At 56.5% G+C, this 11,435-nt stretch overlaps 1 protein-coding gene across 1 annotated transcript in view; it reads left to right on the top strand.

The window, feature by feature from the left end:
* Positions 1-11,435, top strand: part of CCDC13 (coiled-coil domain containing 13) — a 43,658-nt gene that overhangs the window by 18,660 nt on the left and 13,563 nt on the right. The window contains exons 6-11 of the mRNA XM_006914827.3: positions 946-1,062; positions 2,301-2,405; positions 4,523-4,684; positions 7,316-7,492; positions 9,018-9,224; positions 10,938-11,077. Of these exons, the coding sequence (XP_006914889.1) occupies positions 946-1,062; positions 2,301-2,405; positions 4,523-4,684; positions 7,316-7,492; positions 9,018-9,224; positions 10,938-11,077 (908 nt within the window). The remainder of the gene's footprint in view (positions 1-945; positions 1,063-2,300; positions 2,406-4,522; positions 4,685-7,315; positions 7,493-9,017; positions 9,225-10,937; positions 11,078-11,435) is intronic.

Below are 11,435 nucleotides of genomic sequence, written 5' to 3'. Positions count from 1 at the left end.
GGAACGAGCGGGCTTCCAATCCCACCGCTATCACACGCAACCAGCTGTGGACCTGAGGGCAGCTCACTTCCCTTCTCTGGACCTTGTTTTCATCACTTACGGAAAGGTCTGCGTGGGCCGAGCTCTTGGACTCCCTTTCACGCCAAACTTCTGCGAGTCTCAGGGACGTCACTGTTGAAGACAGAGAAATAGGCAGCACATTCGAGAAAATGTTACATCCAAATAGTTTAAAACAAGAATTTAAAAGAGAGAGAGAGATTGAGTTCCAGCAGGAAGTTTTCCTGGTTGCTGCAGTTCTTCAAGCCACAAAAATTGAGCATTTGGGAATTAAATGGGGTCTTTATTTCTGTTCAGTGATCTCATTGCCTGGAAAGGGAGCCCAAGGCCCAAGCTGACAATTCCAGGAGAGGAAGGCCCCGGGTTGGGATGGTCATGGCCCTCCTGCCGAGCTGGGGTCACCTGTGAAGAAACTGGTTCCCTCTGTATTCTGAGTGAAGAGGGATCAGCTATGATGCCAGTCGCTGAGCACAAGAGTCTGCACCCAGGGAGTACTTGGGGTGGATGGAGCCTGCAGGCCTCCTCCAAAGGCTCCCCCTCTGTGGCCACCACACATGTCTGTGTCTGTGTCTGTGTCCGTGTCCGTGTCCATGTGTGTGTGTGTGTGCGTGTGTGTGTGTGTGACACCCTGAGAAAAGGGCTCTGCCCCCAGAGTCATGCTGCCAGGACTCACACCCACCTTTGCCCTTTCCCAGCCAGGTACCCGCGCCACGGGGACCTACCTTCCACTGGCCTCTGCTTTGCATCTCTAAGAGGCTGAGGATTAAACGAGTTGCTCCAAGTGGAACACTTAGCACAGCACCTAGCACATGCTCGGACGAATGGGGGCTACGATTATGACCATCATTTAGGCAAACAGTGACTGATCCTGCCGTCTTTCCCAACTAGCCGGAGACCCCAGAGGTGAAGGCCTTACAGGACAGGCTGGCAGCCATGAACCTGAAGATGACTGACCTTCGCAACCAGATGCAGTCTGTGAAGCAGGAGCTCCGAATGGCCCAGAAGGTATTCCAGAGCCAGGCTTCAAGCCTGCTTGTAGGGCTGGGGCTGGGATCGGAAAAGGGGGTGGCAGGGACAGTGGGTTCCATTCAGGACCAGTGAGTGCTGAGCCCCGTGAGCATCGTGCTGCTTCCTCTGGGTCGGGCTCTAGATCCAGTAACTTCCTTCCAGCAGCTCTTGAAACAGACCCATGTGGTGAGTGGGGTTGCTGGCTGCCTGAGGGACCCTGCATACATGCCCTCGTGGTGCCCGCCCAATCATGGACCGAGGAGGACAGTGCTGTCCTCCCAAGGAGGGTCCTTGAACCTTCCTCGTGCTGTGTACACCAAGGTAGATCCTGGGTCTTTCCTTCACAAGCCACATTGGACTTGGTAGCCTGCCAAGACCCGCCTCCTGCCCTCTGCTGTCTGTAATATTAGAAAATGAATTGGTTGTTTGTGCATTAAAGGCCCCTTTCAAAGGAAAATACTCAGACTTGGGATGCAGGCCCAGCTAGTTCCTTATTTATTTTTATTTACATAGCGAATTCTCTGGCGTTTGTCCTCCCTGTTGGAACCCCTCGGACCAGCCAAGATTTCCAAAACAGTGTTCTATTGTGGAAACAAGCATCAGAGACTTGTTCCCAGATCAGGTTTCCATGACAGGCTGCAGAGAGGCCCAGGGCACACGCTGAGCCTGTCGCTTCCACCTCAGAGCCATGAGGGACCCGAACACCTTTCCTCAACAGCCGCGAAGCTGGGCCCTTCTGGAACCGGACATCCCCAAATGGCATTCAGAGGCCCTCCTCCGTGCCGCTCTCAGACATAGCCCCTCGTCAGTGGCTTTTCACAGAGGGCGAGGCCCTATGGCAATGCACTTCCAGTAGCCATCCAGAACGAGCTCAGTTCTAGGTGACCGTGAGCAAATTAAGGAAGCAGGTTTTGGTCAACTCTGTGGTCTACTCATCCCAGAATGTCAAGAGCAAGGGGCCCCATCCGGGCGTAGTCGGTCCTTCCTCGTCTACTCTAAGCATTGCCAAGGGGTGCTGGGGACGAGGGTGTGACTGCTTTCCCAGGGAGAGATGCTTTTGGAGCGGGGTCACGTGGCCTTAGAGGTGGGAGGAAGGTCGTGCCCCAGAGGCGGGACCTTCTGAGAGCCCCATGCACTCAGCACAGCTTCTGAACACACGGCGGCATTGGGGCTCTGGAGTGGGGGTGGGGAGAGGGGGCTCTGTCCTGGCCACACTGAAGGTCCCCCCTCTGCAGGTGTTGGCCAGCGAGGTCGGAGAAGATGTGAGTGTTCAGCAGCTCCTGGCCTCACCAGGGACCTGGAGGGGTCGCGCTCAACACATTCTCGTTTTGCAGAGCAAGGTGAGTGAGTCGGCGGACTTCTCCTGGCCCCGAACGTAGGGCTCGAGATGCCCCGGGGAAGACCCACATTGACCCGCATCAGACACACAGAACTTTTATTGTTCTGCATTCTCCCCAGCCGGCCTGAATTTAATTTGTTATTTAATGAGCAAGCTCTTATATAACACTTACCATGTGCCAGGCACTGGCGCTTAACAAATGCCAAAGCTCTCGGTTTATTTTACTCCAGGCATATTTTTCCCCCTAGTTTACGTAAATTTGCTCAACTATTGTACTTGTAGGCTTTTTCCAGCTTCGTCCAGATGCTTGGTAGACTTTTGACAGTTTTAACGACTCAGTAAAAACTTAGCCTTGTCTCCCGCTTTGTGTTCTAAATATTTGGAGACTCCCTGGGGGCTCTGGAGCCCAACAGCTTGGACTCAAATCCCAGCTCTCGAGCCGTGTGGCCTCAGGCATGACACTCCTCTCTCTGTGCCTCTGGTTCCTTATCCGTGTGCTGCGGATGACGATAGTACCTACCGCACAGGGCCGTTGGGAGGACTGAATGACTCAATATGTGTAAAATTCTCCACACAGTGCCTGGCATGGAGGAAACACCACCCCAAGGTTAGCTGTGGTCGTTTTTCTCTGTTTTGTCTTCAAACCAAGAACCACAGGAGTAGGTGTATTATTTCCACTATTTGCTAAGCACTTTGCCTTCACCTCAGGGACTTCAGAGTCACGGCCCTAGGGTGGCTTTTATCCTCTGGGTCTCCTGTGACATCCTTGAAGCCCACGTGAAGGGGAAAGGTTTCCAAAAGACTGAAATCAGTGACCGGTGTGTGGCCTTGGAGTTCAAGAGACCTGGGTTTGAGCCTGGCCTGAGTTACTAATTAATCTACAAGTTCCGTGACCTTGGGCAAATCACCCCTCTGTGCCTCAGCCTCCTCACCCGTAAGATGGAGACGATAGTGCTTCCCCTGCGGGCTGTTGCGTGTGAAATAGAACGTTTGTACGGCACCGAGCACAGTGCCCGGACATGATAAACGCTCAACACATTAGTTACTGCTGTCGTTAAATGGTGAAAATAAATGATTACAAGTAACCCTGTGTTCTTTACTTAACGCTTGGTGGAATTACCACACAGTGCCACACGAGGGCACTGCTGTGTGCTTCCACAGCCGCACTGCTGCCATTACCAGAGATCCTAGTGAATTTTGCCCCGGCTCAGGTTTACCCAACTTCGTTCTATCATTTGTATTTTGTCGACATAGAAACCAGGGTTAGAAGGACCCTAGAAGTTGCCCACTTGAACCCTAGTGTGGTAAAGCCATCGTTCTGTGTAAATGCCACCTACCCGCCACTTGCTGATAGCCTACGAGTACCGGACTCTGGGCCAAGGGCTTCATCTGGGCCATGTTGGGGTAACTCAAAGTTGCTTAATCCTAAACATCACCGGAGCCCTTGTTTAAAATGCAGGTTCCCAGGCCCTCCCCTCGGAGCTCTGATTTGTTGGTCTGGAGTGGGCTCCACGATTTGTCCTTTCTGGAAGTGGCTTGGGAATTCCCAGGCTCAGGCAAGTTCATGGTCCTGAATGCTCCTAACAACATTATCGGGGTGTGCCCTTACACCCATCTCACAGATGGGGGACCTGAGACTGAGTAATCCATGCACAGTCACACAGCCAGCGAGGCTTGAGCTGGTCTCTTGGCCTGCAAACCCCGCTGTCTGTCTGCCACATCTCCTGTGAGTGCCAGGAACCCAGGGCCTCCCAGGCGGACTACCCCCTCTCGGTGGCCTGTCCCTTAGAGAGCTGTTCCTTGTACTGAGACCCTCCACCTCCTTTTCCTCCCAGGTCCCTGGGGACACACGTGTGCTTCTCAGCCTCAAACAGCCCCTCAGGGATGGGGTGATTTTTCTCATTTACTTGGAAGTTTCTCTTCCTCTGTTTTGCTCAAGATGCCACATCCCTCGGCACGCCAGTCCCTCTCCTATGGGGCTTCCACATCCGTCTGGAACTGTGGTGTCCTCTGTCCAGTGGGATCACCCACCGCACCTCAGGGCGGCCGCTCCAGGTGGCCGAGCCTGACTGCAGACGGGATGTGGGACAATCCATGAGGTTGTTTTACCACCCTCAGGTCCGAGAGCTTGAGAGACAGTTGGAACAGACCCAGAGCCGGTCTGTGGGGACAGCCAGTGACGAGCTGTCTGTCTGTCCAGACCCAAGGAAGCTGTCGGCACAGGAGAGAAATCTGCTGAGGATCCGCAACCTGGAGAGGGAGAAGCAGGAAGGCTGGGAGGTAAAGCTCACCTGGCGGAGGGGGGGGGAGGTCGGTGGGACACGTGGGACCCGGAGGTCATGACCGCCCCTGCAAGGACTCGAGGGATGCCTTAGAAGCTAGGGACTGCGGGGTGGGGGGGTGAGGGGTTGGGTCACCTCTGAGCATGTCCCTTATGTCCCGTCCATCCCCCTTGAGCCGCCTGAGTGGGTCCTCACCCAGAGCCCGTCTCGTGGACTTTGGGCGGCCTCGCCGTGGCCGCTCTGGAGATGTTGGACCTGGAGCACTCACTGTGGGAGGATAGGGAGAGTGTCACAGTCCCAGAGGCGTGCTAGGGTTCGCCGGACCTTGAAAGAGGAGCGCGCCCGGCTGATGAGAGAGATGGGTGGGCTGGTCGCCTTCCCAGGGCCTGCATCTCCCTGGCTGAACTGGGAGTGTCGGCAGCCAAACTCTGCCAGGCTAAGGCGGCGAAGGGCGCGTGCTGGCCCGGCTAGGGAAACAGGCTAGAGGTGGCCCGGCTCCAGGGGCATGCGGGGGTTTGGGGACTGGGTCTCAGCACCACTTTCTCCTGGATTCGCGTCACTCTCTCCCATGGGGACTCCTGGTGGTCCCAGCTTCTGTCCTTCAAGCCGGCCCCCACAGAGAGATTCTGACAAAGTCCCGGAATTGTCATTGGCTGGCGTAGGCCACGTGCTGCCCCTCCCTGAGCCAGGGTACGGAGTGCTTTGATTGGCCGAGCTTTAGGTACTGGGCCCCGGGTCTGGGGAGTGAGTCAGTCTCCCCAAACTGGGCCTGAGAGTGGGGAATAGGGGTTCCCTCAAAGAGAGCAGAGGAAGAAGCAGGAGGAGGTGCTGGCAGCCCGCGAGGGCCACTGCAGTAGCCCCGGCACTGGGCTTCCCGGAGTGAGGCCTGACGGAGAGGCTTCCATGTGTGAATGCCCCGTGCTAGGCCCCGTACTCGGAAGGCTGTGACCAGGGCCATACTGTGCCTCCCAGCGTCCTAGACCCTCAGGTGTAAGGAGGGGACCAGTGAGACTGGAGAGCCGGGCAGACCCTGCTGGACCTTGTGTGCTGGCCTGGGATTTGAGCTTTTATCTTAAAGGCAGTGCAGAACCAGCAAAGAGCTTAAGTAGTGGAGGGACGTGGTCAGCGTGCATTTTGGAAGGGTCATATAGTCAGGCATGGGATCTGGGTCAGAGGAGGCATGGGAGGCCGAAGCCATAATCCACTTGAGACGTGACCAAGGACCTGCACCAAAACGGTAGGATTCTAGCAGAAGGGCCAGACGCCTAGGACGTTGAGGGTTGATTGTATAGGACTCGGTGACCAGATGTGGAAGGGAGAGGAGCAGGAAGCGTATGGAGGACTTGCGGTGAGTGTAACAGGCGGGTGGGGGAGAGAGGGAGGGGGCTCCAGGGAGACGGGAGTTAGGTTTGAGGTGCACCTGACTCAGATTCACACATTCATACAGAACAGAATTTCAGGGAATCGTCGGGCCATCCGCCAGCCGCAGCGTGAGTGGCAGGAAATGATTTCCTGTGTGCGCTTCCTCTGGCGGGTGCCAGGGCCAGACAGCAGGGCCACAGGGGAACAATGGCGGCCTCCTCGCAAAGAGCCGTGGCCTTGTAGATGTGTCATGCTTCACTGCTCTTCATCTCTATAATTCTCATCAAGGATCTAAAAACACTTTTCCAGTGATAATTAACCCTCAAGACCAAATCAGATTCTATCGCTCACTGCCCAAAAGCCGCCTGCCTCAGTGTCTCTCAGTGCTGGCTCTGAGGGTTTACCCGATCTGGCCTCTGCCTGCTCCGACCTTGCCCCTGCCCTGCCCTCTCGCTCACTGAGCTCCAGCCACCCACGTTCCACCCCAGGGCCTTTGTACTTACCCTGTTCTCCCCCAGTCTCTACTCAGATGTCACCTGTCCAGAGAAGCCTGTCTCCCCAGTCCCTTCCTCCATTTTTCAGTGAGCATCTGTCACTATTTGGCATTATCTCTCTCCCGCACTGGGATGTCGGTTCCTTGAGGACAAGGGCTCTGTCTGTTTTGTTCTCGGCTGTATCCGCAGCACCTATAACAAGGCCAAGATTATATTAGGCCCTCAGGACATATTTGAGAAGGAATGAATGAATGAGCGATTCCAAAGACGTGTGCAGTACGTGAGTTTCCAGGTTGTGGCTGACCAAAGCGAGGTGCATTCCGGGGTGACGTGACAGGTGGAGTGGCAGGCGGGGCCTCCCTTCTCATCCGACCACTTGGTGGGGCGAGGCACTTCAGTTTGAACCCTAGACTTAGCACTGCTCACTAAAGCATGGCTTTTCTCTTTTCCTCCAGCTCAGGTGAGGGTTGAGGGATGGGGACAGCCCAGGAGTGGCCAGTGGGTTTCCTCCCATGTCTGACTCTGGCAGAGCAGGGGCAGCTGCCTGGACATCTTTGTGCTTAGGCCGAGGGGAGTGCTGTCGTCCATTGGTGACATCTGTCATGTGCTCCGGCAAGGGCTGGGAATCAGGGCCCTGGCTCTACTGACATGCTCTGTGGCCTTGGACAAGTCCCTTCCTGTTGTGGGCCTCGCCGGTGAGCAGAAGCGAGGGACCAGTGGTGGCCAAGGTCCCGTGCAGCCCCGCTACCCAGGACTGCACTTTCTGATTCCAGAAACTTGCCAGCGAGCGGGATGCCCTGCAGAGAGAGCTGGAAGACCTGAAAAAGAAGTTCGAGGGCGTGCGGTCCCGAAACAAAGTGCTGTCCAGTGAAGTGAAGACCCTCAGGAGCCAAATGGGGACCCTCCTGGAGAAGGGCAGGCACGACGACGAGCTCATCGATGCCCTCATGGTACGGCCCAGCCGCCGGGCAGGGCACTAGCCAGGGGCCTGGCTCCCAACACAGAACGGGCCCCCACCCGGCCCAGAAACCTGCACCTCAGCCTCAGCCGCAGTGAGCTCTCACTCGCCCCCCCAGATGCCACCATGGCCACCTGATGGGCTCCAGCCCCGAAGCCACACCCCAGGAACAGGAGCAGCTCAGAGGCTGCCAGAGGACATGAGCCTCTGGACCTGTGGACTCGAAAGGAGAGAGACATGGGTGTGGGGAAAGGAGCTGGGATCACATCCTGGGTTATTTTTCATCAAGGAATGGAAGGGACAACTGAGGGACCGGTATAAATTCTTGTCTGTGTGATAACACAGAGCCCCTCCCCTTCTGGGCCCTTGAGGTCCGGTTTATAATAGCTCGTCACCAAGGTAACTCCTAGGGTCAAATATTATAATCCCATTTCATCGATGGGGAAACTAAGACTCCAGTTAGTTAGGTAAGTCATCCAAGACCACACAACTGAGTCCAAACCAGGTTCGTCTGACTGTAAAACCTTCTTTGATTAGCAACGTGACACTACTATCTTCACTTTAGCCTGGTCTCTTCGCTCCGGGGCCTCAGGCACCTCAGAGTTTTGTCTCTGGACTCCAAGTTGTGCCCACAGGCTCCTGGGGTGGTCATGCCTGGCTTGACTGGGGTGCGTGGGGGAACTGAAGCCGGCTTAGGCACTCCCTTATTCCATAATAATTTCACCAGGCGAGGTGGTGGGTGGGGCACAGAAGACCTGAAATCTGGGCCTGCCTCTGCTGATACCTCACTGTGACCCTAGGCCAGTTGCATCTCCTCTCTGAGCCTCAGCTCCCAGTTTTTAAATAAGGTGCGGGGCTGGATGTCCTCTGAGGTCCCATTCCTTGTCACTGAAGAGGACTCGAGAGCTGCAAACCAGCCCCAGCCCTGCCATTCACCAGCGTATCCCTCCCTGGGCTCTGGACCTCAGTTTCCTCCACTACAGTGTGGACAATTGCCCACACCTGTTCCAAGTCACCGTCATGGTCCTTCTGACCTCCAGGCAGGAAGCCTCCACCCCAGGAGTGTCCGGGGGGGCATCTTCAAGGGACAGGGCCTCAGTCAGATACTGCGAGATCCCTGGCGAGGGGTCTCGGGACTGCCTCCAAGGGCGGTCTCCCAGCAGAGTGGGCTAGAATTCCTTTTTACCCACATACCTCCCCCACTGGCTGAGGAGCCACCATCCAAGCTGCTTTCCATTGTCCTGAAAGCCCCTTGGATGTCCTCGGCCCCCATCTCAGGAAGAAAGAAATGAGGACAGGAAAAGGGCATGGCCCCCACCTGCCTGGTGAAACCCCGTGAGGGCAGGCAAGAAGCCGGCCCTCCTGCATCAGGAGCATTAGTGTCCTGCTGTTAGGTGGCTGCAGGGGCAGGGAATGGGCCTTTCCTGGTGGTGGCAGGGAGGCAGGGTTCTTCCTTTGTCCTTCCTTACCCAGGGGCCATGGCTGATCTTCGTCTGCCCTCCTGCTTGGCCCCCCAGGACCAGCTGAAGCAGCTACAGGAGATTTTGGGCAGCCTGAGTCTGCAGGAAGAAAAGACACGAGCATCCCACCACCGCCTGGACCAGCAGCTCAACAACGAGGCTCAGCAGAGCAGCAGCCTCGTCGCCCAGTTGCGGGCCATGGTGGCTGAGCGGGAGGCCAAGGTGCGGCAGCTGGAGCTGGAGATTGGGCAGCTCAGCGTGCAGGTGAGTAGAGCACTGGCTCGGCCCAGCATCCATTTCTAGGTCCTGACAAGTCCGTCCACCAACCAGAGAAATCTCAGCCACGTCCACGTCTCTCTACCTGCCTTTATGCGGCTGCACTACGTCTTACCTGGTCCCACTTTGGCTCCTTGCTTCCTTCTGGCTCCCCAGCCCATTCTTCCCACACCTTTCCTCTCTAAAGCACAAACCTGATGGGCTCCCTGCTCTGCATAAAACTTGTCTGTGGCTCCCCATCACCCTCAGCCTCGCCCAGTCCTCAAGGGTCCAGGCTCCTTCCAGCTCACCTTCTCCCTCCCCAGCTGTGGCCTTCATCCTCGTGACCCAAGATGGCAGCTACAATGCCAGCCTTTACATTCCCAGTCCAGGCAGCGGGATGGCAGTAGCGAGGCCACACTTCCTCATCCAGCTTGCAGGGCACCAGGTGACTAGCGCTTGCTGCCACTCCTCCTGCATCTTCTCTTTGCCCCTCCCTTTTTCCCACACTCTGGCCGCAAGGATGTCATTTTGCTCCTCACGTGGCCCTGCTTTCTCCCGACTCCAGGCCTGTGTACATGCCTTCCCTTTCCTCCCCCACCGCCCCTGCCTGGCCAGCCGTTCCTCAGACTTTAGGTCTTACCTAGTGTGAGTGCCTCCAGAAAGCTCCAGGGCCCCGTTCTGTGTTACGTGCCCCTCCTGGGCACCCTGAACTCCCCGTGCAACCCCAAGCCAAGCTGCTGTCACATCGTGCGATCATTTCCCATTTTCTCCCTTGAACTCCCCTCGAGGGGGCACAAACCATGGTGCCTCAGTGCCCGGCACAGGACCGAGCACACGATAGATGCTCAGGAAAGGCTTGTCTAATGCGCGAGCTCCTGAAGCGGTTCTGCCTTGGCAGCTGCCTTGAGGGCCCAGCCTGTCAGGTGCCGTGGGCTCCGTGGCCACTCCCCGTGGTGGTGGTGATCCTCAGGGGAGGGGGGGAGTGGTCTCTGGGGAGGATTCCTTGCCATTCATACCAGTTTCCCAGTGACAGAGGAACCTCATAGCCAAGTTGGCAGGTACAGCCAAAGGTGGGTTGCAGAGCATCCCTGTCCTTTGTTCCCAGGGTTCTGTGGTCCAGCACAGGGCGTGGGAGCCCAGGCAGCCCAACCCCAGCTCCCGCCGCACAAAAGAGGACTGATCCTCACTTCAGAGGTCGCCAGCCAGATGGGGGCCAAAAACCCACCAGACAAGCTGGTGCACCCCGTGTGTGGAAGATCCAAGTGTCTCCAGCTGACAAAGGCAGCTGGCCTCTGGTCACACCTGGCTTTCATCCACGTGTCCAAGTGTCTCCAGCTGACAAAGGCAGCTGGCCTCACACCTGGCTTTCATCCACGTTGGGGCGGGGCTGCCCAGATAGGAGGGCCTGCTCAAGAGGTCAGTCTCCGATCCGCTCCGCATCGCAGGCCGTGCACTTCCCTTTGGGACCTGAATGTAGAACAGCTTCCTGGCCCAGTCACCATCCTCACATCATGTCGCTCCCTCTCTGAAGAGAGGCATTATTAGATGCCATTATCATGCAAGGAGTGCCTTCCCCAAATAGGCCTCGCTTTTCACTCCTGAAAAGAAGCCTCTTTCACATCCCCTGAAAGCCCCGAAATCAAGCCAGGGCCCCCTCCTGCCTTGTCCAGGCCTCTGAGCCAAAGCCCCGAGAATCAAACCCACATCTGTTCCCTGCAGCATCGTCGGCACAAAGGAGTGGGCGAGGGGTCCAGTGAGCCCGAGGTCAGCCCTGCCTACGCCAAGTTCCTGGAGGACCCTGACCTGACCAAGCCCCCGGCCTCGGCAGGCGATCACGTTGGCAGGCTCGGCTCTTCTCGGTAAGAAAGAAATGAGCCGGGGGGGTTGGAGCATGAATATTAATTATTCAGAAGACAGGATGTTTCCCGTTGCCTCTGATGGGAAGCCAGAGCACAATTTTAAGATGATCGTGGCCTTGTTGTTCCAATATGTGGGCCTGGCCTATTCCATCAGCCCTGCAGCTGTGCGAAGAAGCAGTTAGGCCCAGATATTTCTTCAAGAGTGTCTGGTTGCAGCTTCCCATAAAATCCTCTCGGAGCTCACCTGCTTCCAGGATTCACTAACGGTCCTGTGTTGGATTGTTCGAGGCCCTGATAGCTCCTGGTTCTGTCTCGTTTTGAGCAAGAGTTCTGGGGAGAGGGCAGCACATCCACAGGG

This window comes from Pteropus alecto, unplaced genomic scaffold, assembly GCF_000325575.1.
Source record: "Pteropus alecto unplaced genomic scaffold, ASM32557v1 scaffold156, whole genome shotgun sequence".
Lineage (NCBI taxonomy): Eukaryota > Metazoa > Chordata > Mammalia > Chiroptera > Pteropodidae > Pteropus > Pteropus alecto.
The sequence above is the reverse complement of the archived record's forward strand: the minus strand, read 5'-3'. Positions and strand labels throughout refer to the sequence as shown.